Here is a 27,980-nt window from a genome sequence, read left to right on the forward strand (position 1 = left end):
GGAACTATCTGGGAAGGACCAGGAAAAGGTGACTGAGGTGAGTCGAGTCAGGTTGGAACTCCAGGAGCAGATGGGACACTTGGAGGCCGAGAGGATCGCACAAGGAGGAATGAAAGAGAAGATCAATGCCCTTGAACGAGAGATTAAAGGTGCCGCTTGTAGTATTCTTTCGAACTTCATGCGTACATTGTAGTTTCGGGCAATCCACACAAGTGACAATATAAGAAAAATGAAGTACAGTGATACCCCGGCTTACAAACTTTTCGCCTGACGAACATTACATTTGCGAGAATATAATCTTGGCATACGAACTAGTTTTCGGGAAACACACGGAGCGCCACAATAGCTAGCGGAGTAGTTTTTGGCGGAAGAACACCAAACCACGCGGTCGAACAGCGCCACTGTGGCTGGTGGACTTATTTTCCACACCCAGTTTCTTTCAGTGCAGACATGGTTTGTTATCGAGTGGATACTTTTGCTTTTTTGGGAACGAAAAAGACTTCACCACAGGCTGGTGTTAAGCCAAAGAGGACACAAAAGAAAATTACGGTCAAGCAGAAGAAGGAGATCATCGGAAAACACGAATGAGGTGTGCGTTTGTGTGACTTAGCGTCCCAGTACCGGTATGCTAAGTCGACCATTGCTACGTGTGTGTTTCTGTGTTGTCTAAGCAACGGTGTCAGGAAATAGAAAAGGTTGAAAAACCTCCGTTGATTTGGAATAACGAAAAGCAGCTAGCAAGGGACAGTGTGTGAGGGTATTATCGCCGAGAAAGTACGGCAACTTCACTTGGATATCATCAAGAGGCAACTACATCAACGACCATCACAAAGGTAAATAAAACAACTTTATTAAACAGTACGGTTTATTTCTTTAATTACAATACCATAGCACATTTATTATACGTAAAATAAGGTATATTTTGAAGAGTTTTAAGGGTTACTTAATAGAAAATTGTGTTTTATGGGGACCTGGAAACGGATATTCTCATTTTTAATGGTTTCATATGGGAAATGAATGTTTGGCAGACAAACTTTTCACCTAACACACAGTTTCTGTGAACCAATTAAGTTTGTAAGCTGAGGTATCACTGTAATTTCTATTGACTGAATTTTGGAAATAATAATAATAATAATAATAATACATTTAATTTCTAAGCGCCTTGTCTCTCCTTTTTGGCTACTTTCTTTTCCATGATTGCATATGGTAGTATTCTATACATTTTCTATAAATGTTCAGCCTTTTGTTTATTGTAATATAAATCTTCAACAATAATTATACATGATTATATTTAATCTCCATTACATCCAAAAAAGCACAAGAGCATTCTGTATTAAGCAAATTCAGTCATTTGATTGAAAGGTAAATTCTGAATTGATTGGTATTAAAGTCGTCGATACAAAATTCTTCCTTTTTGAAAATAAATTACAGTAAAGTCTCGTTATATCGATAGTCCCGGTTATATCGATATTTTTTCGGGCTCCCTTGCATATCGATATAACGAGACTTCACTGTATCTGTTTTTAAAAGATGTTTTCTTCGTCGTTGCAGTACTGAATAGTAACCACCGAGAGGCGCTGCTCGACAAAGACAGCGAAATGTCTTCTCTGTTGGAAAAGCTCCGACTTAAAGAGGCAGAGATCAAGAGGATGAGAGACGATGAAGCCCAAAGAGCGACTTATCTACAAAATGCCATCCTCACTTATGTTCAAGGCTCACCTCTGGCACAGTACAGCAGCTCCAATAAATGACTCGATGACTTCAAACCTCAATTCTGAGCCGTTCCTGTCAAGTGCTAAAAATGTTTCATGTTTCATGTTCTTCAGAAATGCTGTCAAATGGTGCTACTTTTGTTTTACCTTTCACTCCCACTCACTGAAACGTCGTTTGTCCTATTTTAATGAAAACACGTTTCTTTTCTGAAAGTCACATGAGAAGACAACATGTGATGTTTTTAGAATAAATCGTTTTTCAGGGTGTGGTTATATTTTCCACCATTGGATCTTTTTCAGTTGGCTTTCATAGGATGACATTAGGCATTATTTCATCGATTTTAAATCAATAAAATGTAAATTCATAAACGAATTGTGTTTGTGTTATTGAATGGGTCGCCTGGAGAGGTTTGAAAGGCGCTTATAAATATTTTTTTTATTTATTATTATTATTATCTGCAGTTTTGGGGTCGCACTCGAGTGTGTTCACTGTCTAGCATGGGGCTGGCATGAGCATGAGGTCACTTGTTTCTATTCCCAAAGATCTTTGCTGTCAAGATAAGTCACTAGCCGTATTTTTGTTCAATGCTTTGTATATCCGGATTTGCCTGTCACAATTCTACTCCCGGGGCTTGTAAATCATTTATAGCTAGTGCAATGTTTGTTTTGTTTGGTTTTTACAGCACAAGATGTGCTAACTTTAGCTGACAATAATACATGTAATAGCATGCCTTTTAATTGCGAGCTACCTGATAGCTTCACTTCAGTTTTTTTAAGAGCGAAGAGGAATTGGTTTGTTACAGAAAGTGTGAAATAATGTTGACAGACTGAGAAAACAATATATGTGTCTCGATGATATGACTGTAAGTAAATATTTAATGAAAATACGTATAGAGTTTATTTTGGTGTTGCGACACTTCGGGAAAAACCGGAAGTAGGGCGAGGCAATTTTCTTGTTCGATGCAACGGTAACGGCCTTTCCCCTTCGAAACAGTTGTTCGGTACTTTCCGGACCAGTTCGGGAACACCCGTCGTCTCCCCTTTCACTGCAGCGCCTCCGCGGAGCAGACTGGCTCACTGCTCTCATCCGAGTCCGAAGTGCACCCTCTCGGATTTATTAAACGACCACCGCCGGTTCCCTGGACGCCCTCAGTTCGTGTACAAATGCAAGCTATCAAATGCGTGGTCGTCGGCGACGGGTAAGGAAAAAGAATAATAACGCTTGTCAAGATTCTCTCTCTCCCGTGATGTGTCCATGGAGGATGCTATGTAGAAAAAAGGGGCTGGGGCTCGCTGATCTGTCGATCGCCCTATTTTTGTGCACTCTGCCCCTAATGTTCGTTTCATTTTTGCTGTTGTGCTTTTTGGTTCTACGGTGTACCTTAACGGTGGCTTTTAAGAGTATCGTAAGGTTATACAGCTAAAACGCGTTGGCTTACTAGTATTCGGATCACCTACACGCCTTGTAGGCCACTGGAGGCAGGCTGAAGTGCTGATGCACGCTTAGGAATGTGTTGTCCTGTTAACTAACAAACAAGCAGGCCCCGCTGCCCTAATTTTATTCATTCAGTTACACGCATGCATCTTCGTCATTACCACGATACTATCGATTTAACACTTGTCGATTGAAGCCACTTTGAACGATCGTCATGATTAACCGTAGTATCGAGAGGCAAACTCGGGTTACTGTTTTTTTTTTAGGAGTGCAAAATAGCCGTAAGTGATGACACGTAGTTGTTGAATTCCGACGTTGCGCCCTTTAAAATGTATCGTTTGGGAGCATATGGACGTTTACAAGCAGGGAGTGGCCAAGTGGGTCAGTCTTGTTTAATGATTTCAGAGTGGATGTGTCACTGTGTTAAATGGACCTCAATGCAGAGCATCTTATTCACTGTCCCGGGAACAGAATACTGTACATTAATTCGCTTTGCCTAAGTTATTTTCAATGTTTACAAACAGCGCTCAGTGCGACAGAGTAAAATACAACCCTGTATATTACATACGTACTACAGTATATAATATATATATTACAGTACCATGCTATAAAAATGTAACTATAGTTTCCTGTAGTTATGTGAACCAGCATTCCACGTTAGGTTCTTGTAGGCCACCAAGTAAATGACATAGCCCACTTTAGGTCTGAAAGTGGTCAGTGGTCAAATCAATCAAAATTGATTTATATACGCCTTAGCTAACTAACTATCTAGCTATAAGCTATCTAAGTAGCTGGCTATCTAGCTAGCTATCTGTTGGCTATCTACTAGCTGGGTATCTAGATTTCTATCTGTGTGTTTAATAGTGACATTCGGTGTATTAGCTAACTAAGTATCTAGCTAGCTAGCTATTAGCTATAGAGCTATCTAGGTGGCTAGCTATCTATCTGTGGGCTATCTATTAGCTATCTACTAGCTGGCTAGCTAGGTTTCTATCTATTTACTTCCGGGTTGAGTGAACGCTGGCGCGTGTAGCTGCCGCTGCTCACCCACAGACAACTTATCCTGTGACTGTAAAGTGACCTTGAGAAGTGCTTATAAATGAAATGTATTATTATTATAAATCACAGAAAAGTCTCAAAGACTGACTGACACAATGACTCTTTAAGTACTTTGGAGGACATAATTTTATTTAACAATATGCAGAGAAACAAGTAAATGGAAATTATATGGAGATAGCGGGCTAGCCTCTACGCCTGCAACTTGTTGTCAGTAAATACTTCACTCATTCACATTATAAAGCACCTAAAGCTTCATGAATTAAACATCACAATACAAAGGACGCGGTTCCTGTACTGTTTCTCTCCAGGGGCTAATACAATACAATACATTATTGTTTATATAGCACTTTTACAAAGGGCTGAAAAGGGGAATTAGACTGATACATAGGAGACTGAAAACATCATTGATAAATATATTTAGTGCTTCTAATAAAATGCTGGAGAAGCTTACTGGATCGATACATTTTTTTTCTGATGGTGTTGTGTGTGTGTCTGTGTGTGAGTAGGGAGTGGTGTTTTTATTTATATCTTTAATTTATCACACCAATCATGTGGAAATGTTAGAAAATATTTATGAGGCAAACAAATCTAATTTCCCGATCGAGCTAGGTGGCTAACTACCAATAGTTCCTTTACTCAAAATATCATGGACACAAATTAATGTTCCTTTAGAGGACAACCGACGTCTCCGGACAAGTTGTGTCCATATATTTGTAAAATGGCTTCAAATGACTTCTACTGGCCGTATTTTAATATAGCTATATTTTACGTTTTAAGACTTGCGCTGAATATTCAGGAAGTCTTGTTTTTGAGTTGGTGACGAGTCCGTACGTGACGTCATGAAAGGACCGCCCCCTGACCGAAAAAAGACACATTGTAGCAGTCCTTCATCAACGTCAATGGATTTTGCTGTACATGTTTGGTCTGAGAACCGTGTTGCACCCAAAAGCCGACAGAAGAGGGCATCCAAGCTCCATATAAGGAATTTATCAGCCTGTGGAAGCGGAGGTGGCCACTGGAGGTCGCCATTTTGTGCCTCTTTTTTTGGTTGAGAGATTTTCCCCCAATGGTGCCTCAAAATGGCACATATAATTCTTTAATCAATTGCAAACATGTATGCTTTCCTCTTCGGAACTATTTGAATCATATTCATAACTGGATGTGTAACAAGAAATCTGAAGCCATTGTTTGGATTCTCTAGCAATGCAAGACGTCTTGGTGTGACGTCACGAACTGGGGGCGGTACTTTCTGAAAATGGCCAATTCGCAGCTCAATTTTTTTGCAGATTTTGGACACTTTAAGTCATTTTTATTGGTGTTTTGCATTTGAATAAAAAATATCATACTGCGTGTTTTGGGTATTTTAGAGGCTATAAAACGTTTTTCTGATGTCAGTTAAAAAACAAAAAAGTGACGTCGGTTGTCCTTTAATGGGAATCTACTTCTTTTACTTTCGGCTTTTCCCTTTCGGGGTCACCACAGCGAATCAGTGTCATGCATCTTCAGAGGTTTGATTGGCATGTTTTATACGCATTAAATGACCAAATATTTGGCTTTAAAAATATAAATATAAATATATTCTCAATGCGTGGTACATGTATCTCTGCCTAAGTATTTTTTAAATTTTATTTACACGTATACAGCCGTATATTAGGAATACATTTGAGTCAGTGTGGTCTCGCTGATGTACTGTAGTGTGCTTCTTGCAAAATGTAGCAAACGAGGTGACGGCATTGCCTTCTATCAGTTTACCACTAGATGGTATTACATACTGTACCTTTTAGAATACAATAATAATACATTTCATTTATAAGCGAGTTTTACGCTTTTATTTAAAATTACGGTAACAAAAATTGAATTCTAAAATATTGTAATAATTGAATAATTGGAACGGCGAGTGGATTACTACACAGGCGGAAGATGACTGGAACAGTAACATAGACTGAACTCAAACTAAAGTTACGCAGGTGTGTGAGATAAAATGGCGACAAGAAACAACAATGGCGACCCGCCGTCGCAAAAACGAAAACAAGAAATGTCAGAAAAGTAAAAAAATAAACGGAACGCTATGTTAAAATGTCGCGGAAATAAGACACGGGAAGAGGAAATCAAAAATGAGGGGAACGGAGCCTCTGTGGAAGGAAGGCACAAATAAGAGAACTACCGGTAACCAGTCATTTTGAAACCATCATTGATTAATATGAGTGTCTACTATTTTGATACACACGTCTGAAATTAATTACACTTTTGTTCATATATCTTTGATATGTTAATCAAAAAGAAGCTTATTCGTTAATGTGAAGACACTGATCATGTTAATGGCTTGGCATAGTATAATTGAAAAACAGATGCATATCATCTAATGAAAGAATAACGTCTATTTTTTTCCATTTAGTAGTATGGTAGTGTATTTCCTAATAACTACAATAATTAATAAAAAAAATGGAAATGGTTTTCAAACACATTTATGAGAGTTCAAGAAATTAAAGCAATGAAGTCCTGATTATGCACCGCTGTGAATTGAAACTCATTCCAGGTCAAAACCATAGAGCTGAAAATACCGGCTGCCTGGCCATCCGGGGTACAACAAACACAAAAAGTCGGGGAGTCACTTTGGGTTTAGTTTTTTCACTGTCATTATCTGGGCAAGAAGCTTTCTACTTTGAAGAATCACCATTCCAAAAAAAAACATCATTTTGAGAACCATTTTTATGCTGATGACATTAATTCACAATTCAGAAAACGAAATATTTCACTGGGACTGTATTTAATTTACCACAACATCCTGTTGGTCTTAAATGTCAAAATGCTTTTGAATAGCCAGCAGTGAATGACTTGAAATGGTTAATTTGCTTTTCTATTCGCATCACCACCGATTCATGGGGAGCCCTGGAGAAATCCTAACTTTGCATCATTAGTTCAAGAAGACAGGATTTGATTGTATCTATCCATGAAGACTTTAAAATTATTTTGACACCTGATAGTCTTGACATCATTGCACAACTGCGAGTACTGCTGAACGAATCTTCCGTTTACTTTTGAGTGTATATTTCTTGGCCCATTGACTTATCAACTTAGAGAGAAAAAAACTCACCAAAAAAAACTTTTTGGGCACAGTTATACAAGTGGCCGTGCATCAGCAACAAAGTGGGAGTAGATGAGAGGCTGATTCTATCTGTGATTATGAAAGTGGGTGCACGTGAGCTGTCATGGGGGTAAAATCAGAGGACGACTGTGGCCCTCAGGCATCATGAATGTAGGCCAGTGTCTGTGTAGAATTCACTGAAAGAGAGCTTCCGCCTCCTTTCAATCAAGGACACACACGGCGTACTTACGAACAATATTCAAAGTGATTTTTTTTTAACATACTCAATGCAATTCTGCTCTGCTTGTCCATCCATTGTCTTTCAGGGCTGTCGGCAAGACCTGTCTGCTGATTAGCTACACCACCAATGCATTCCCTGGCGAATACATCCCCACAGTGTGAGTAAAATAACATTGCGAGTTTGCCGTTTTGTAGTGCCGTTTGCTGATGAGCATAGGCTGTGCCCAAAATTTGAGCAAGAGCAGTAACAAGGTCGATAATCCGAAGGAGACTTGGCACTGGTGAAGTCCTCAAATACAGTAAAGTCTCGTTATATCGATATTCTCGGGAGTCAGGAAAAATGTCGATATAACCGTACTGTCGATATATCCGTCCTGCGCCGAACTGCATTAAAAGAGGGGGGGGGGGGGCAATACGTAAACGGGGATCTTTGATATGGCATGTCATTTTATCATTGGGTTCATGGATTGCGTATCTAACATGCTTTTTGTACAGTAGTGAAGTGAAAAATAAATTTGTGCATAAAATAAAAACGTCTTTACACTTGTTTTAATGACTACAGTATTTGAAAAATGCAACCAATGCAAAATCCCAACGTTATATTCACACGAAACCACGAAAAAACAGTGATGCAAGCGATAAAGATATCTGAATGCTACACAATTAAATACATGGGTGAAAAAACAAAACTGTAACGTTTACATGACTTACGTTGATGAAGTAGTATTCTGCTGCACACGTCAGACTCAAGGATTTGCTTGTTGAATTGTCCTCCACAGCCACGATTGCCGTCTTGTACGTTGTTCGGATATCACAATTCTTACGTTTGAAATTGGTGTCAAGCAACAGTAATGTATTTTAGCTCTGCTACGCTTTTTTTATTGTGCTCGGTAAGACAGGTCACAACACGGAATACGGTGACGTGCTGGGCTTGGGAGGACCCGACAACGGGGTTCGAGACAGTGCCTGACTATAATGACTGTACATGTTTGGTCTGAGAACCGTGTTGCATTCAAAAGCCGCCAGTAGAGGGCAGCAAAGCTCCATAGCATACATTATACAGTACAGTACAGCAATTCTTTAATCGATTGCAAACATGTATGCTTTACTCTTCCTCTACTGAATTTGAATCATATTCATAAATGGATGTGTAACAAGAAAGCATATTCTCCGAATCTGAAGACATTGTTTGGATTCTCCAGCAATGCGGGACGTCTTGGCGTGACGTGAAGTCATTTTTATTGTTGTTTTGGGGTCTTTCATAACTTGAACATTTCCTATGAAGAGACGTTCAAAAGTGACAGGATTGAGACATGCCCATTTTAGTTTACAATGAGAAGAACCTATTGTATGATTTTGAGTCTTAAAGGACACCGACATTTGAATAAAAATATCATACTGCGTGTTTTGGGTATTTTAAATGCTATCAAACGTTTTTCTGATGTCAGCCAAGAAACAAAAAAGTGATGTTGGTTGTCCTTTAATGCACATTATGGAATGTACAGTAATTTTCCAAAATCATCACGCTTCAGCAGACAAAACAATAAACATTGTTGCAAAAAACGATTGCATTCATATACAGTACAGTACAGTGGGCATGTACATAACACTGCAACAGGGAAACTGCAACAATTACATCTTACTGTATTATGTATGCAATTTAAAAAAGTCATCAATCTTCATCTGCTGCCCATTTTTACCTTTTAACACAAACACTTCAATCTTGTTGATGATGCATTTTCTCTGGATTCTAAGTAAGATCGCATGTCCGTTAGCACCTTGCAACGCTTGTGTCTTTGTTGCAATACGTGTGCAATAGAGGATTTGCTCCGTGTTGGATTCTCCTCAACAGCCAGGATTGCCTTATACTTCGTTCCAAGATCACAATTCTTTCGTTTCGCCATTGTTGAAGACGGTAGAAAATGTTATCTGCTACACACGAGCTGACGTCTGAAAATGAAAATGGCATCTGCTACACGGGAGCTGGTCACGTAACCAAGTCACGTGACCAAGTCGACCAATGGCGCGACCGATACAGGTTTTGATAATGGTGGTACTGTATAGAAACACATAAGCAAATATCGATTCACCGTAAGTATCTTTTGTATCGATATAAACAGAGCAAAATGGTCGGCGGGAGATGAAAAAGAGCACCGTAGTAACCGGATTATCGTAAAAACCACGAATCGTACTAAACGGAACTAATTATACATAAAAAGACTAGAAATGTGCACGGGAAAGGAAAATAGTGACGTAATAAGCAGTATCATCAATATAAACGATATCGATATAACGAGACTTTACTGTCATAAGAACAGAATAATGACATCTTAAGATCTGGACTTCGCAAAACATGACAAAAATGAATACATACACTGTGTATTTCCAAATAAAAGCAACCGAAATTATCAGTCTGTTTTTGATTCTCCAAATTGTAATTGAGATCCACAAATGTACAAACAAGTTTCACATTGTTATGCAGGGCTACAAAATTAGATTACATTAGATGAGCCTTTATTTGTATCACAGTTGAGAAATGTAAAATCAGGTCATTTTTCCAAGGCATCATTAATCCTTTTTTTTTCCAGTTTTGACAACTACTCCGCCAATGTGATGGTGGATGGGAAACCGGTCAATCTGGGCCTATGGGATACAGCTGGACAGGAGGACTACGACAGACTCAGACCATTATCTTATCCCCAGACGGTAATCAAACTCGCACTCTCGGTTAACATACTCGGTTAACATACTGTTTATCTTTTTGATATGAATACATGATCATTTAACTCTTTATGCCAATGGCATTTGCTAACCAATTCATGATGCTAATAATAAGAATCACTAACATATGGTAAATACAATTTATATACTGTATGGTCTTTTCAAGAGACCCTGTGATACACCTTTGAAGGCAAAAAAATATTTTTAAGCATGTTTTTAGTAAGAAAAAAAATATAGCATCAGGATGCTTGTCGGGACAAGGAATTTGTGTCATGTTAAATTTAATTTTAGTTAAAAGATATGGTTGGAAAAAAATGGCAGGAGCAGATCCAGGCTTCTCATCTGAGTACAGTACAGTATATGGCAGTTCTGGAGATTGGCGACTTGGTGTCTGTTTGGGTTTTGGTGGTGCTGGAGTAGCAAAATTGATGAATTGAAATGAAGAAGAGTACTTTGGGATTTGATTTTTGGTACAATACTGCACACGTTTAAAGGGCAACCGACGTCCCTTTTTTGTTTTTTAACCGACATCAGAAAAACGTTACCCAAATACCCAAAACACGCAGTGTGATATTTTTATTCGAATGCACAACACCAATAAAAATGACTTAAAGTGTCCAAAATCTGCAAAAAATTGAGCTGCGAATTGGGCATTTTCAGAAAGTCCCGCCCCAAGTTCGTGACGTCACACCAAGACGTCTTGCATTGCTGAAGAATCCAAACAATGGCTTCAGATTCTGAGAATATGCTTTCTTGTTACACATCCAGTTATGAATATGATTCAAATAGTTCTGAAGAGGAAAGCATACATGTTTGCAATCGATTAAAGAATTTATTCCATGCCATTTTGAGGCAACATTGGGGCAACAATGGATCACTAGAAAAGAGGCACAAAATGGCGACCTCCAGTTGCCACCTCCGCTTCCACAGGCTGATAAATTCCTTATATGGAGCTTGGACACCCTCTTCTGGCGGCTTTTGGGTGCAACACGGTTCTCAGACCAAACATGTACAGCAAAATCCATTGACGTTGATGAAGGACTGCTACAATGTGTCTTTTTTCGGTCAGGGGGCGGTCCTTTCGTGACGTCACGTACGGACTCGTCACCAATTCAAAAACAAGACTTCCTGAATATTCAGCGCAAGTCTCAAAACGTAAAATATAGCTATATGCGGTGGAATCTTATTAAAATACGCTCAGTAGAAGTCATTTGAAGCCATTTTACAAATTATGGACACAACTTGTCCGGAGACGTCGGTTGTCCTTTAATGTCTTTGCATGGATTCGTGTTATTTGGACTTTCACCTTGTTCTGTCGGGGTTCGTGACGGTAAGACGGTGAGTCTCTTGCATGAAGTGTATGCGACAATTTTGACGTTAAAAAGCCTTTCTGACACAACCAAATCAGGTGTTTCTACCATTTCACTACCAGTGCATGCGTGTACAGTATCAACGAATGATAGGATTCAGTCATTAAGAATTCCATATTGGGAATAAATTCAAATTTTGCACCTGGTCAGGTCTTGAAAATTCAAGGTTAAATACAACATGTTTCCCCAAGCCAATGTATGATTTGAGTTGGTTTTAATTTTTTATCCTCAAATCCTGAATAACTTAAGCTTCTGAAATATATACAGTATACATTGATGACATATATACAAGAATATGGTAATACAAGTTTATACTGTATATAAAATATACACATCATAATATTATGGATACAACGGAACGAGTGAAGGAAAAGTAATAACATGAATTATATTCATAAGCCAAAGTATTTTGATGATACATATATTTCTTATGGAGAAGGAGCCATTTTTCATAATCCCCGTGAAAAATACAGCAGCCCCCAAAAAAATTGCGTGTTAAAGTTAAATAAACGGTGTACTTCCAACTAAAACACACGGAGTGTCCCACAAAGAGATTTCGCTTTCAACTCGTCATGTCTTTGATTTCCTCCCAGGATGTGTTCTTGATATGCTTCTCCCTGGTCAGTCCGGCTTCCTTTGAGAACGTCCGAGCTAAGGTCAGTACGCTGACTGATCGCCCGAACTCCCTCCCGTTCCTTTTTACTCCCCCCATGCCGAGTCTGACCACAACGAGGCACATCTTTTGCTCCACCTGGCATATTTATACTCTCCACACTACTCATTCAGACCTTGTTCTACAATCTACTGGATTTGTACCCCGTGGGTCGTAAAAAGGTTGCAGAATGAGGTCTGAAAGAGTTTAAACACTCTGCAGAGTGAGCGCGTCGGCCCTCTGTGGTTTTGTCTGCTGAGTATCATGAGATACTTTCAGATGAAATCACATTTTTTTTCTGAGGGTCAAAGCTCACAGTGTAGCGTGGATAGGTTACTTGGGGATATTCTTTCCTTAGACAGTGAGACCTCAACTTACAAACACCTTATCTTACAAACACCTCAACTTACAAACGTCAAATTTCTGAAAATTAAACCTTATAATAAGCACTATTTTCATAATACACACCTACCACGGCTGGCGGAGTGATCTTCGGAGGAAGCACACGAGCGAACAGCACCAGAGGTTAAGTTACCAACTGTCCTTATGGAAGGTGACTCTCCTTCCATAAGCCATCAACGACCATCAAAAAGGCAAATAAAACTTTATTTTACAGCACAGTTTATTTCTTTAATTACAGTCGTCATGTAATGCGCCTCTCTTTCCAAACAGCAATTCCCTTTGACCTTTGACCTCCAACGCCATTCCATCAAGCCATCAATGACCATCACAAATATAAATAAAGTGACTTTATGATACAATGCAGTGTATTTCTTTCATTACAATACAGCAGCACATTTATTATACATAGAATAAGGTCTATTTTGTGTGTAGTTTTAAGGCTTATTTAGTTGAAAAGGATATTTTATGGAAACCCGGGAACGGATTATTCCCATTTTAATGGTTTCCTATGGGAAATGTTTTTTGAGATACACACTTTTCGCCTTACACACTCTGTCTGGGAACCAATTACGTTCGTTGAGGTCTCACTGTACATGTTTTCATTCCAGATTGATCCGTTAGCAATGTTGTCATAGTCACGGAATGGCACGCAACGCTCAGCTTTTGTATCAAACTAACTCTTCTCTTTCTCTCTTGTCACCAACTTGGACATGCATTTGTGCGGGTGTGTCCTTGTATTTGTGTGTTTTGTATTGTGTGGGGCTTCAGTGGTACCCTGAAGTGAGACACCATTGCCCCAACACGCCCATTATCCTCGTTGGGACCAAACTTGACTTGCGAGATGACAAAGATACCATTGAGAGGCTCCGGGACAAGAAGCTTTCCCCGATCACCTACCCACAGGGTCTGGCCATGGCAAGAGAGATTGGTGAGATCATGTGTTCCAAATGTCAATGGAGTGTACAGTTATACTGCGGCTTACGAACGCTTTAGCTAACAAACTTTTCACCTTATGAACATTAAATTCGCGAAAATATAATCTTGGCATACGAACTAGTTTTCGGGAAACACACGGAGCGCCATAATGGCTGGCGGACTACTTTTCGGCGGAAGAACACCGAACTACACGGCCGAACAGCGCCACCGTGGCTGCCGGACTACTTTTCCACACACCCGTTCTCTTGAGTGCATACGTGGTTTATTATCGCGCTAGGAAAGGAAGAAGTATAAAATCCAAATACAAGACCTGCTTTAAAGGCAAACGCTCTCGTGGCTGCCATCTTGAAGTCAAAACAACCCAAAAAACTAAATAACAAAATGTGACTCAACACAAAAGACACAGACTTCAATCTTAAGCACTTTCTGCACCCTCTTTGTTGTATGAAGCTGTCCTAGATGAAAGAGGAGAGGGTCAAAGCATCCTTTTCACTAGTGGATCAGGGACATCATGGTGGAATGTGCATGTCTGCTACAAGCTAAATGCTAAAAGCAAACACGAAGCTGTAGCATCCATTTACGAAAAGAGACTGTCTTACATCGCACGTAAATCCGCTTCAATTCCAAGCCACGACAGTCCAACAGCACCGACCTTTCCGCTGAACAAAGCGGGGCTGTGAAAATGCTGCCGATTCCAGGCGCAAAAAACACAATCGCCCCAGAGTTGTCCAACAATAACAGTCAAATGGCACTGACATACCTCCCAATCAAAAACAGTGCTGGCATATGCGTATTGCCAAAAAGGCGCAACCGCCTAACTCCTCCTTGATGGATGTCGAGGCCAAAAATGTTGAAAAAAAACAATCCGTATTTGTTCCACATGACGCACAACAACTCAAAGTGACAAAAGGAAACACAAATACAACAAAAAACAAGCAAGGCTCTCACGAGTCCAACTTTTGCTACCCACCTTTGACATGTTGACAACAACTGATGGACTTTGGTGGCCATGTTGGTAGGGGCAAAACATTTTTTTTTTTTGGGGGGGGGGGCGTTGACATTTCCCCTGATCTTGGTCTTTTCTTCATCCTCAGGAGCTGTAAAGTACCTCGAGTGTTCTGCGTTAACCCAGCGAGGTCTGAAGACAGTCTTCGACGAGGCCATTCGAGCCGTGCTCTGCCCCCCGCCTGTGAAAAAGAGGGGAAAAAGGTGCACCATTTTCTGAGAAGAAAACCGTTTAAAAAAAACATGTCATTAAACAAGAACCACTACATCTGTAGGATGATGAGGAAAGAAAACTAGCTCGAGTGGGTGTGCACTGTTAACATTGCTTTCTTTCTATTGACGTGTTATTTTGTTTTTTCAACGCGATATTGGTGACACGACCAATATTCCTCTTGATTGTGTTATCATAATTGAATAAGGTCAAAAACTACATAGACTGCAATACCTTGCAGTACTTTGCGTCCATCGAACAACACTGAGTTCCCATGAGGGCTAAAAACAAAGGTTTCTATTCCTTGTCTCACGCAACTACGTTCCCGTCCGTCCGTCTTTTGTAGTCCTGATTGCTTGAATGAATGCCGTGTTGAACAATAGAACGTGAACTGTGAACATGTCTTATAAGCGCAGAGTCAATTCTTAAATTAGGAGATTAAGGTGAGGAACTACTTGAAGATTTAGCCGCCAATAAAACTCCTCTTTGAATTATAATTTAACCCTTTTTACGTAACTTGGTAACACGATATGGTTGTTCGCTCTCCATAAAAGGGTTTAAGCATGATGGCACCAAGGAATTTTTATTGAAAAGTTGACCCCCTATTTTCAAGTGCTGTCCTACAGATTAATAAGAAGGACTTTAACAGGTTAACATTACGAAAGAACATTTTAGATTAGGTAGGTGAAATTACAATTTCACCTACCTTATATACCTTGTAACCTTATAACATGGTAAACTCCATTTTAGTAACTACTCTCCTTAAAAGGGTTAAACAAAATGGCAGGTTTTTTTTTGTGATGTAGTTATGCAGGTAACATCCGATTTATGACCAGCTCGACTTACGACCACCCATATTTACGACCACGACCTCCAGACCTTATTTTTGTCTGGCCAGCCAGCAATCGACCGTGTGATGGGCACCAGATAGGGGGGAGTTTGCCAGTCATTTAGCCTCCGAGTCTCTATTCAACATTATGAATGGATTTCTACTTACGACCATTTCGACTTACGACCGTTTGGTCAGAACGGAACTCGGTCGTAAGTTGGATGTTACCTGTATTATAAATTCAACCACATATAAAATGTGTCTCACACGTATAAATGAATCATAATATTTCATGGGAGTATTTATAAAGATGAAATACTTTCAAAAATAGAATGAAATGTTTGAGGAAAATTGTCATTTTTGGTCTGTGATTTTTTTAATGTCCTGTTCATTCAGCTTTTGGAATGAACAGGACATATATATATATATATATATAGTTATATCGATAGTACTGCTTATTACGATACTATTTCTATGAACGCAAGGAGAAAATGTACATGCCGCAGGATCGGATATATCGATAGTCCGGTTATATTGATATTTTTTCCGACTCCCGAGAATATCGATATAACGAGACTATATATATATATATATATATATATATATATATATATATATATATATATATATACACAGGTAACATCCGACTTACGACCAAGTTCCGTTCCAACCAAACGGTCGTAAGTCGAAATGGTCGTAAGTTGAAATACATTCAAAATGTTGAATAGAGACTCGGAGGCTAAGTGACACGCAAACTCCCCCCCTCTGGTGCCATCACACGGTCGATTGCTGTGCGAGTGAGATGCTGGCTGGCTGGCCAAAATTGTCATACGCGCTGCCGGCCTGCTAGCGGGTTGCGGTGCCAGGCATAGAATTAAAAAAAAAAAAAATAGTGTCTGGAAGTCATGGTCGTAAGTCGAGCTGGTCATAAGTCAGATGTTGCCTTATAACTACATCACAAAAAAACCTGCCATTTTGTTGAACCCTTTCAAGGAGAGTAGTTTATCATGTTACCGGGTGCATGAAATGGTTAAACAGGTAACATCCGACTGACAACCGAGTTCCGTTCGGTCATAAATTGAGCTGGTCGTAAGTCGGATGTTACCTTGTATTTTTTTGTATGGAGCTTTTAAGTTTGTTTGCCTCGCATAAAAAAACAAGTGGTCACAACCTGAAATTAGTTTTTCATGATGTATTGCATCTAAATTTACTTTAACTTTAAAATAAAACTAAATGTGTCAAGCTAATGCTTGTAGCACACCTAGCTTGAGTTGTATATTTGGCTAACTTGTGAAAATACTTTTAACACCCCCTCCCCCTTCTTTTCTGACCTCTTCTTGAGATTAGAATGACCGCAAATTTGCGATTCGAAAGGACACAGCTGTGAATTTCAATCACAATTTGTTGACCTGTATTTAAAATATATGCTACTAACAAAAAAAAATGTAATACAAGATAAAATACTTGACTTTAATGTTGGGTTCTATGGACTTTTTTGTTTGTGGTCAAACGTCATCTGATGTTTGAGTAACCTCATCGTAACTGTGAACATGTGACAGACAAAATGCCTATGAGGACTATGCGTGGGTCTTAAAATATTCTGCCATTTTTTATGTAGCTGTGTGTGTGTGTGTGTGCGTTTGGGGGGGGGGGGGGGGTGTTTCAGGGTGTTGTTTGATAGTCCGGGGAAAGTGCATGAACGAAAGTATTGTTATAAGCCACATTTCTAGTGTCAAGGTTTTTTTTTTGTACTACAGTATTTCATATTGTACTGCTGTAATAAAGGCGACTGTCACAAAAAAAAAAAAAAAAACGACATCCCATGATTTATAATTGTTAGATAATGAATAAACCTATTTAGCTCTCGTTACTCGAAAAAAAATGAGGCAAAGTGGTTGAAGTTAGAAGTGTTGCTAATATCGTAAAATAAAGAGGCCAATTTTTGTTGCATTTAACTGTCAGTGATTTGACAAAAAGCGCCTTTGATGAAATGTGACGTTAATACGTTTTTTTGTCTCCCCCTGTTGGCGAGACACGGAAATCCTACCTTTTTTTTATTTTTGGTTTCTTTTATTATTACAGTACAGTGATACCTCGGTTTACGAAGCCCTTGTCTTACGAACTTTTCAGTTTACGAACGTTAAATTGATGAAAATTTTACCTTGGCATACAAACTATTATTCAGGATACACACGGAGTTGCCACAATGAGTGATGTGTCGTTCGCGAACGAGCCCGTTCTCCTAACAAGAAAATGGCAGCCGGCTTGTTTTGGTCCTCTATTCCCCGCCCCCAGTCGTCGGTTAAAGCCACGTGATTGGTTAAGAACGCAGCAGTGAGGGGGTGGGGGTTACAGACAGAAAGAGTGAGGCCGTCCTCAAAAAAACAAAATGGCGTCTTCGGTTAAAGCCACGTGATTGGTCAAATACACAGCGTACAAAGAGACAGGCAGACGACAGAGATAGAGTAAGAAAACACACACACACACGAAAGTGAGATGACAGAGCTTGAAACAAAAAAACAAAAGTGAAATGGTGAGAAAATGGATAGAAAACAGTGATATTAGGACTTGTTTCAACTTTGATAGTTCAAAAGCAGAGTGGAGACTGGAAGGTTAAAATATCCCATCAATCAGGCCCCACAAACAACCCGCACAAGCCATCTGTACTCTTGATGCAAAAAGCTAAACAACACAATTGATGAGGAACTAGATAAAATTATCACAGCTAAAGCACCTACAAGGGACCATTCCTCAAGATGGTGAAAGAAGGTTACGTTCCACATCAAGTGTTTATTGCTGATGAAAGCGGCCACTCCATCCCATCAAGCCATCAACCACCATCACAAAGGTCAATAAAACGACTTTATTATACAGTGCAGTTTATTTCTTTAATTATAATACCGTAGCACATTTATTATACATAAAATAAGGTATATTTTGTGTAGTTTTTTTAAGGTTTAGAAAATTATAAAATAGAAAATTATGTTTTATGGGGACCTGGGAACGGATTATTCTCATTTTAATGGTTTCCTATGGGAAATTCATTTTTGGGATACATACTTTTTGCCTTACACACTCTGTCTGGGAACCAATGAAGTCCGTAAGCCAAGGTATCACTGTATTTAATTTTTTTTGTGTATTTTTGGCTGGCATAGCAAAACTACGTGGTTGATAATGTTGTGTTGTCCTGCCTCGATAAGGTGTCAAATTAATGCAGCACCAATTCCTAATCTACTACTGCATGGCAGTTCTCTGGTTATTTGACACACTTGAAAAGCATTGTATGTATGTATGTATGTAATGTAAGATCAATTGTATACTTATTCCAACTTTTGTCTTATTTTCACATTTTTATTACTTCACGTCTGCGGGGTTAAATATTTCATTTTTTTTTGGAATATGAAATACAAATGTATACGAGCGTAAAGCTTTTTTTTTTGGTCCTGATTTATTCAACACACGAGACATTACATGTAAATCATCAAAGAAAATTGAATAAAAAGTACCTGGATATGGACAATTGCAGCAGCATGTTGTTATCTGAAAGTTATATTTTTTTTATATCATATTTTTGGTTCTTGGGTTTGTTTTTATTTGTATTAGGTTCCAATACGATTGGATTGTTGATTGAATTCCTATTCAACAAAGGGGTGCAATTTAGTTTGACACGATAGCAAACTGTTGTATCACTTAGATGTCTTATTTATAATTAATGTCATTTTTTAAAATATTAGTATTTCCTTAAGTGCAAAAAAATTAACTCATCATTTGATGTAAAAAAAACTTTTATTTTGAAAAGCACAATGTGAATCAGTGGTTGATAGAAATACAGAAGAACGCTAGCTATTTGCTATCTAGCTGGCTATTGGCTAGCTTTCTATCTATTTGAGTTACTTCCGGGTTGAGTGAACGCTGGGGCGTGTGGCTGCTGCTGCTCACCCACAGAAAAACCTGTGACTGTAAGGTGACCTTGAGAGGTTTGAAAGGCGCTTATAATTGTAATGTATTATTAATTATTATTATTATTATTGCCACAGTGCTTGATGACACTATACGGCAAGGGTGTCGAAGTAATTTTTTTGCCACGGGCCACGTTGTAGTGACGGTTAAATTATCCAAATTCAGAAAAAATATGTTTTATGGGGACCTGGGAACGGATTATTCTCATTTTAATGGTTTCCTATGGGAATTTCATTTTTGGGATACACACTTTTTGCCTCACGCACACAAACTTTTTGCCTTACACACAAATTCATAACGGCCTCTGGGGAAGCCATTAGAATGTTTCATCTCCTCCATATATTACAGATAAAACATGAATAATTAATTTTAAAATTAAAAGTCAAAAATAATGATTGTTATTGCAGTTTACGTGGTACAATTTATTTTGCTTCGGATTTTATCTAGCATTATGGAATTTCATGGACTATAATAATAATAATAATAATACATTTAATTTTTAAGCGCCTTTCAAAACTCTCAAGGACACCATACAGTCACGGGATAATAAATTTTTTGCGGGTGAGCAGCGGCAGCCACACGTACCAGCATTCACTCAACCCGGCAGTAACTCAAATAGATAGAAAGCTAGCTAGCTAATAAACCCCCAATAGATAGCTAATAGATCGACAGATAGCTAGCAAGCTAGATAGAAGCCAGATAGCTAATAGATAGCTAGCTAGCTAGATAGCCAGCAAGGGTTTATGATTGTATAGTGATCAAATATCGACTGTTATTATGGTTTAAATTTGTATTTTCCTTTATTAGTCTCGCAGTGGAGAAATTGGAGCATTTGACATTTTGGTTGGGCCTTTAGCAAACAGACACTTGTTCAAGCGTTGATGTTTAACACGCCAGGAACCCTCCGTCCACTGGAAGGGACACTCCGTTTGTCATTGTGCTCTTATCACTCAGCAGGAACAAAATACTGTTCACCACCTCATCCACCTCTGGACAAAAAACAAACAAACACAAACACACGTGTTCAAATGTGAGGTTTTTAATAATCCAAAACGATGAAATTAAATCATGTTAAACGGTGTTCAATGTTGATGTGACCTACAAGCAGTTCTAATTACAGTGATACCTTGGCTTACGAACTTAATTGGTTCCCAGACACAGTGTGTAAGGCGAAAAGTGTGTATCCCAAACATTAATTTCCCATAGGAAACCATTAAAATGAGAATAATCCGTTTCCAGGTGCCCATAAAACAATTTTCTACTTTCTAAGCCTTAAAACTACACAAAATATCTCTATATTATATTCTATTATTATCCCTAAATTATATGGGTCTGGACTTATCCGAGCTTGAAATGTGGGTGGCTGTAAAAAAAGGCCAATTCTGCCCCCTCGCGGGAGGGAAAACCCCTGATCTTGAGGAATGATTCCTTGTAAGCTTTGGCAGCTTTATCGTCAGAACTGGCTGCCTCACCATGACGAATAACACTATGAATCCCTGTACGACACTTAAAGTCGGGAGTAAAAATGAATAAGCGAGATAACGTGATGGGGAAAACAAACAAACTTTCACATGTACAATATTAATAGAACATTCATGTAATATTGAAGTAGCGCAGGCTAATTGCAATCAAGGCAAAGGAGTAGTCAAGTCTGTTGACTCCAACCTGCAAAACGGCCCAGTGGTATGCGGGATGTCATGGTCTTTGCTTTCTCGGAGTCGCTCCAACCTCGACGACCCATTTCCGTCATCACCACGGTGGGATTGACGCTGTTCACTCGAATCTGACAAACAAATGCAGCACGGGACATTGGGTAAGATGCCATTTGTTATCTGTTTATCCATTTATTTATTATGGAGCAAAAATAAATAAACATGTATTTTCAAATCTACACTGATTATGACTAGCCGATTCTATCAGTGGTGGTCCGTCAGGGCCTGCAAGGCCTTCTCTGCTGGCCTAAAAATATCTGAATAACAGATTAATGTGAATTATATGTATTTTGTCCATGAATTCCTTTCATTGCTTTTCCCCTGTTGTGCTGCTTCCAGATGTGTGTTTTTGTATTGAAGCATTTAACCAATCACATTCCAGCTATCATTTGTTACCGGGGTCAGAAATCTACCTGGATACATTTCATAAAAATCAAAATCAAAGCATAAAAATCAATGGCGATCAACCAGTTGGCAACCCAAGGCCTGCTCAAAGGCGCTGCCAACGTAAATTATGATTGGCTAGTCACACGATTGGCTAGTAACATGATTGGCTTGTCACGAGTCAATCATAGCCGCGAGTGATAAGCGCATACTGGCAAAAGCTAGCACACTGTATCTGTAGCGAGCTGCATAAGCAAATACATTTTTGTGTTGCTTTAATAGCAGTTTTATCAACCCACAATGGCCGAAAGTGGAGAACAAATCGATTTACTGTTCAAGCCATTTTCAAGGTGGACTTTTTAAGAAAAAATGGACATCATTAAGAAAGGTTGGACAGCTGTGAAGCTAGCAAAAAATATCAAATAATATTGCAATTTCATGAGGTTATCATGAATCCGCATGTTCATCGTAAAAATTTGAACAGTATTTCTTAAGTTTCTACAAGTCACAAGTTATTTCTTGGCCAACGACACCCTCTAGTGGACATCTAGTAAATCACACCACACTCGCAGCTGTGCAATGATTCAGACATAGCACAACTGAAGGCCTAAGACTGACATGCACGGCCCACCATTTGATTTTATTAATAGTAATATAATAATAATACATTTCATTTATAAGTGCCTTTCAAAACTCTCAAGGACACGTTAGTCACAGGATATTTTTTTTTCTGCGGGTGAGCAGCGGCAGCCACACGCGCCAGCATTCACTCAACCCGGAAGTAACTCAGATAGATAGAAAGCTAGCTAGCCACCTAGATAGCTCTATAGCTAATGGCTAGCTAGCTAGCTAGTTAGTTAGTTAGCTCATACACTGAATGTCACTATTAAATACACAGATAGATCTAGATATCTGCTAGCTGGCTAGCTAGCAGATAGCTATTAGATAGTCAACATATCCCTAGCTAGCTAGTTAGCTTATCCCCAAAAACAACAAATTATCTCTTTCAGGCACAGCGGTTATTACAGTGGACATCTTATTGTGTTATCAATATTTTTGTCCATGAAAAGATTATTATTATTATTTATTTTTATTATTATGATGATGATTATTATTATTATAGTCATTATGATAGTTAGTATTGTTATTGTTGTTATTATTGTTATTGTTGTTATTATTGTTATTGTTATTATTTCATTTAATAACAAAGTAATAGTGGTCGCGGAAGAAAGTCAACACTTTTATTGTGGAAAATAGTGCAATCCAATCGGTAATCCATGCATCCAATAACAAAAGAGTACCTGATGGGCCCCCAGCTCCAACGCCATGACTTTAGTCAACATGTCCAACGCACCTTTAGTGGCACCTGAAAGGTGTAATCAGATAAACGAGATGAATCATTGTTAACAACAATAAAGATCTAGAAAGTTCTCGAAAGGGTTGACTCACAGTAGACAGCATGGTTTTTGAGGGCGCACTGTGACGCCTGACTTGACACATTGACGATGGAGCCTCGTGATCTTCTGGCTATCATCCCACGAGCCACAACCTGCCACGCACATACACTTGCCTTCTTATATTCGGTGGAGACGCTTTATTAGGAAGACAGTTCAGTTCTTTATTTAAACCTGGGAGACATGCAGCACCGCTTTCACATTCACGGTGAAGGACCTGAAAACAAGACATATCTTTTACGGACTTGGCCATGTTTTCACTTGTAGCTGATTTGTTCATTCTCAGCAACTATCGTAACCTTGCTGGCTAATTGACTTACTGGTCAAATTGGTCAGGTGTAACTTCGAGAAATGGCCCGAGTTTGGCACATGCGGCGTTATTGATGAGCAGATCAATGGGACCGATGTTTTTGAGAGCGACATCTGTGGCCTCCCAGTCTGCCAAGTCAACACACACGGGGATGATGGATGGACGCTATAGTAACACATCAGAAAAGAGACAAATGATACTTTAAACACTAATCAAGTCAGGAAACGTATTAGCTAGCGAGCGAGCTAGCTAGCTATTTGAGTGGGGAAACATTAGTATCTATCTAGCTAGGTATTACGTATCTATCTATTAGCTAGCTAGATATTAGCTGTGTAGCTAGCTATTTGAGTCAGGAAACATATTAGCTATCTATCTAGCTAGGTATTACGTATCTATCTATCTATCTATATCTATCTATCTATTAGCTAGCTAGATATTAGCTATGTAGCTAGCTATTTGAGTCAGGAAACATATTAGCTATCTATCTAGCTAGCTATGTATTATCTATCTATCTATCTATCTATCTATCTATCTATCTATCTATCTATCTATCTATCTATCTATCTATCTATCTATCTATCTATCTATCTATCTATCTATCTATCAATTAGCTAGCTAGATATTAGCTATGTAGCTAGCTATTTGAGTCAGGAAACATATTAGCTATCTATCTAGCTAGGTATTACGTATCTATCTATCTATATCTATCTATCTATCTATCTATTAGCTAGCTAGATATTAGCTATGTAGCTAGCTATTTGAGTCAGGAAACATATTAGCTATCTATCTAGCTAGGTATTACGTATCTATCTATCTATATCTATCTATCTATCTATTAGCTAGCTAGATATTAGCTATGTAGCTAGCTATTTGAGTCAGGAAACATATTAGCTATCTATCTAGCTAGGTATTACGTATCTATCTATCTATCAATTAGCTAGCTAGATATTAGCTATGTAGCTAGCTATTTAAATCAGGAAACATATTAGCTATCTATCTAGCTAGCTATGTATTATCTATCTATCTATCTATCTATCTATCTATCTATCTATCTATCTATCTATCTATCTATCTATCTATCTATCTATCTATCAATTAGCTAGCTAGATATTAGCTATGTAGCTAGCTATTTGAGTCAGGAAACATATTAGCTATCTATCTAGCTAGGTATTACGTATCTATCTATATCTATCTATTAGCTAGCTAGACATTAGCTATGTAGCTAGCTATTTGAGTCAGGAAACATATTAGCTATCTATCTAGCTAGGTATTACGTATCTATCTATCTATCTATCTATCTATCTATCTATCTATCTATCTATCTATCTATCTATCTATCTATCTATCTATCTATCTATCTATCTATCTATCTATCTATCTATCTATCAATTAGCTAGCTAGATATTAGCTATGTAGCTAGCTATTTGAGTCAGGAAACATATTAGCTATCTATCTAGCTAGCTATGTATTATCTATCTATCTATCTATCTATCTATCTATCTATCTATCTATCTATCTATCTATCTATCTATCTATCTATCTATCTATCTATCTATCTATCTATCTATCAATTAGCTAGCTAGATATTAGCTATGTAGCTAGCTATTTGAGTCAGGAAACATATTAGCTATCTATCTAGCTAGGTATTACGTATCTATCTATCTATATCTATCTATTAGCTAGCTAGATATTAGCTATGTAGCTAGCTATTTGAGTCAGGAAACATATTAGCTATCTATCTAGCTAGGTATTACGTATCTATCTATCTATCTATCTAGCTAGCTATCGATTAGCTAGCTATGTAGCTAGCTCTCGATTACCTAGCTATCTCGGCTATTAGCTGTGTAGCTAGCTATTTGAGTCAGGAAACATATTTGCTATCTCGCTAGCTATCTATGTATCTATGTATTAGCTATCTATTAGCTAGCTATTAGCTTTCCATCTATTTGAGATATTCCGGGTTGAGTGAACGCTGGCACATGTGCCTGCCACTGCTCACTCACAGAAAAACATATCCTATGACTGTAAAGTGACTGAGAGTTTTGAAAGGCGCTTATAAATGTATTATTATTATTATTATTATTAATAATCATATACCTCTTGCACCAGGCTGTCCAAGTCAGACTGTGTGCGGGTGAGCGCGGTGACAATTGCACCGCAACGTGCCAGAGCCAAAGCTGTAGCCCTGCCAATCCCTAAGAGACAGTGCGCACACAAAAAAAATTAAAAACATACAAAATAAAATAAGGGAGTGTGAATTAATACAACAAAAACAAACTGTTGAACATTTTGGGCCACACAGACCCAAAAATAATCAAATAGAGATGGTAAATATGACCACTTAATCATAAAGTCCATATACGGACTCATTGTTAGCATTTTTCAAGTACATCTATTATTTTTATTTTAAATATACTTCCAAAATAAAACAGGAACTGACAAGACAAACACAAACCTCCCTGCGGTGTGACAAAAACTTGAATTCGGGGATGTACAGTATGTCATTTTGAAGAAATATCCCATCCATAATAATAAATAATAATAATAATAATAATAATAAATTTCATTTATAAGTGCCTCTCAAAACTCTCAACGTCACTTTACAGTCACAGAATTAAGTTTTTCTGTGGGTGAGCAGCGGCAGCCACACGCGCCAGCGTTCACTCAACCCGGAAGTAACTCAAATAGATAGAAAGCGAGCTAGCAAGGAGATAGCTAATAATAATAATAATAATACATTTCATTTACAAACGCTCTTCAAAACTCTCAAGGTCACTTCACAGTCATAGGACAAGTTAGATAGCTAGCTAGCCAGCCAGTTGATCGATAGCTAGCCAGCCAGGCAGCTGATAGCTAGCTAGCTATCTAGATAGCTAGCTAGCCAGCCATCTGATAGCTAGCTAGCCAGCCAGTTGATCGATAGCTAGCCAACCAGGCAGTTGATAGATAGCTAGCTATCCAGCCAGTTGATCGATAGCTAGCCAGCCAGGCAGCTGATAGCTAGCCAGCCAGTTGATCGATAGCTAGCCAGCCAGGCAGCTGATAGCTAGCCAGCTATCTGATAGCTAGCTAGCCAGCCAGTTGATCGATAGCTAGCCAACCAGGCAGTTGATAGATAGCTAGCTAGCTAGCCAGCCAGCCATCTGATAGCTAGCTAGATAGCAAGCTGGTTGATAGCCAGCTAGCTAGCCCCCGTTTTACCTTCACTTGGGTGGCAGGCACATATAATAAATTCATTTTACATCTTGTTCCATAGGCTAATTAGTCAATAAAAGTCGGGATTTTTAAATGTTGTTTGGCTTTTTTTGGCTAGTGTGTTTCTTGTAATGAATTTGGGAAATCCATTAGAATGTTTAAAAAAAAAATGAATAGAAAAATAAATAGATAAATAACCAAAGAAATTAACGGATAATTAACACCAACTCCGTGATTCAGATATTTTTGAGCCAGCACAGAAGGCCTTGACTGACCACCTCTGAAAAAAAATGACTTATTGTGTTTTACATAGGACAATTTGAAATTTTCATTCGGATTTAAGCAAACATCATGGAATTTCACAAGCTTGATTTGCTTTCGAGGGCCTAATAAAACGATGTGGTGGACCAGATTTGGCCTCCGGGCCTAGACTTTGATACGTTTTGTAAAACATAAAGTGAAGTTAAATATCAAAATGCACCACAGGTGTTTGAAAATGCCAAAACTAAAAATAAAAAAATACAAATCCTGTCAGTCGGATTTTGTTTTCAATTCAGGTTTAAATAGAATTATTTAAACATCGTACCGATGTGTTTGGACGCATTTGTGTAACAGTAGCACGAATTACATTCAACTATATTTTATTTCGTCGAGAACCGTATTGTATTTTATGGTAGCTTTTATCGTGGTGTTCACGTCCCTCCAGTGGGACGCTAATCACCACGATAGCCGCAAGTTTGTTTGTTTTTTTTGGAGGCTTCTGGCGTTTACCTTTTCCTGCTCCGGTGACCAGAGCGTGTTTGCCTTCGAACGAAATCTCCATGTCCAAATAAAATCAACTGCAAATGAAAACAGTACATTTCACTCTCTCGGCCCGGAAGTCAGAATATCGCGTGATGATTCGCGACGAAAACTGCAAAAAACTCTCATTTAAATAATATTTTCGACAAATATGTACGTTTTATGGATGTATGTGAAATGTGAATTATTAAACTCACCGATGTCGTGCAAACTAGCCTGCAGCGAGTTGTCAGGAAAAGGCGTCACGTGGTTCCGTTTGGCTACCAAATTTAAAGATTAAAGGTTATGGCCAAAGTGAACATTAACCTCCAGCAGATTCGCAGTCATCGCATATATCTTTCAAGTTGTACGGTTTCGGCGTCATTTGTACAAGTGAGCACTGATTTTTAAATTCGTACGGCGAACATTCAAAATCTGTACGTTTTCCGTCCATGACTAGATAATCGCGTTGCTATTAGCGTCTGCTTTTTCCGGTCACGTGACTGCAATGCACTTCCGCCCACTTGT

The 27,980-nt window shown here is 38.6% G+C and overlaps 3 protein-coding genes and 1 long non-coding RNA gene across 5 annotated transcripts in view; 2 read left to right on the plus strand and 2 right to left on the minus strand.

The window, feature by feature from the left end:
* The window catches only part of lrrc45 (leucine rich repeat containing 45), a 16,491-nt gene extending 14,412 nt beyond the window's left edge, over positions 1–2,079 (plus strand). For both annotated transcript variants that reach the window (XM_089015960.1, XM_089015961.1), the window contains exons 17-18: positions 2–149; positions 1,552–2,079. In XM_089015960.1, coding sequence (XP_088872086.1) covers positions 2–149; positions 1,552–1,751 — 348 coding nt within the window. In that variant the 3' untranslated portion in view covers positions 1,752–2,079. The remainder of the gene's footprint in view (position 1; positions 150–1,551) is intronic.
* The window catches only part of LOC148887054 (uncharacterized), a 20,494-nt gene extending 11,755 nt beyond the window's left edge, over positions 1–8,739 (minus strand). Inside the window, exon 1 of the long non-coding RNA XR_016117629.1 lies at positions 8,243–8,739. This is a non-coding gene — a long non-coding RNA (uncharacterized LOC148887054). The remainder of the gene's footprint in view (positions 1–8,242) is intronic.
* On the plus strand, positions 2,722–16,156 carry rac3b (Rac family small GTPase 3b). Its single transcript, XM_089015968.1, has 6 exons — positions 2,722–2,911; positions 7,618–7,689; positions 10,120–10,237; positions 12,216–12,278; positions 13,445–13,604; positions 14,707–16,156. Exons 1-6 carry the CDS (start codon positions 2,877–2,879, stop codon positions 14,835–14,837), a joined length of 579 nt encoding a protein of 192 aa, XP_088872094.1. The 5' UTR covers positions 2,722–2,876; the 3' UTR covers positions 14,838–16,156.
* Positions 16,157–19,249: 3,093 nt separating this feature from the next.
* dcxr (dicarbonyl and L-xylulose reductase) lies at positions 19,250–27,892 on the minus strand. Its single transcript, XM_089015966.1, has 9 exons — positions 27,671–27,892; positions 27,444–27,511; positions 25,575–25,672; positions 23,488–23,642; positions 23,342–23,384; positions 23,163–23,262; positions 23,015–23,079; positions 21,283–21,400; positions 19,250–20,606 (listed from the first exon to the last, which is right to left on the minus strand). Exons 2-9 carry the CDS (start codon positions 27,493–27,495, stop codon positions 20,503–20,505), a joined length of 735 nt encoding a protein of 244 aa, XP_088872092.1. The 5' UTR covers positions 27,496–27,511; positions 27,671–27,892; the 3' UTR covers positions 19,250–20,502.
* Positions 27,893–27,980: the final 88 nt, after the last annotated feature.

Source organism: Hippocampus bargibanti, linkage group LG15 (assembly GCF_051943395.1).
Source record: "Hippocampus bargibanti isolate YZ-2025 linkage group LG15, ASM5194339v1, whole genome shotgun sequence".
NCBI classification, from domain to species: domain Eukaryota; kingdom Metazoa; phylum Chordata; class Actinopteri; order Syngnathiformes; family Syngnathidae; genus Hippocampus; species Hippocampus bargibanti.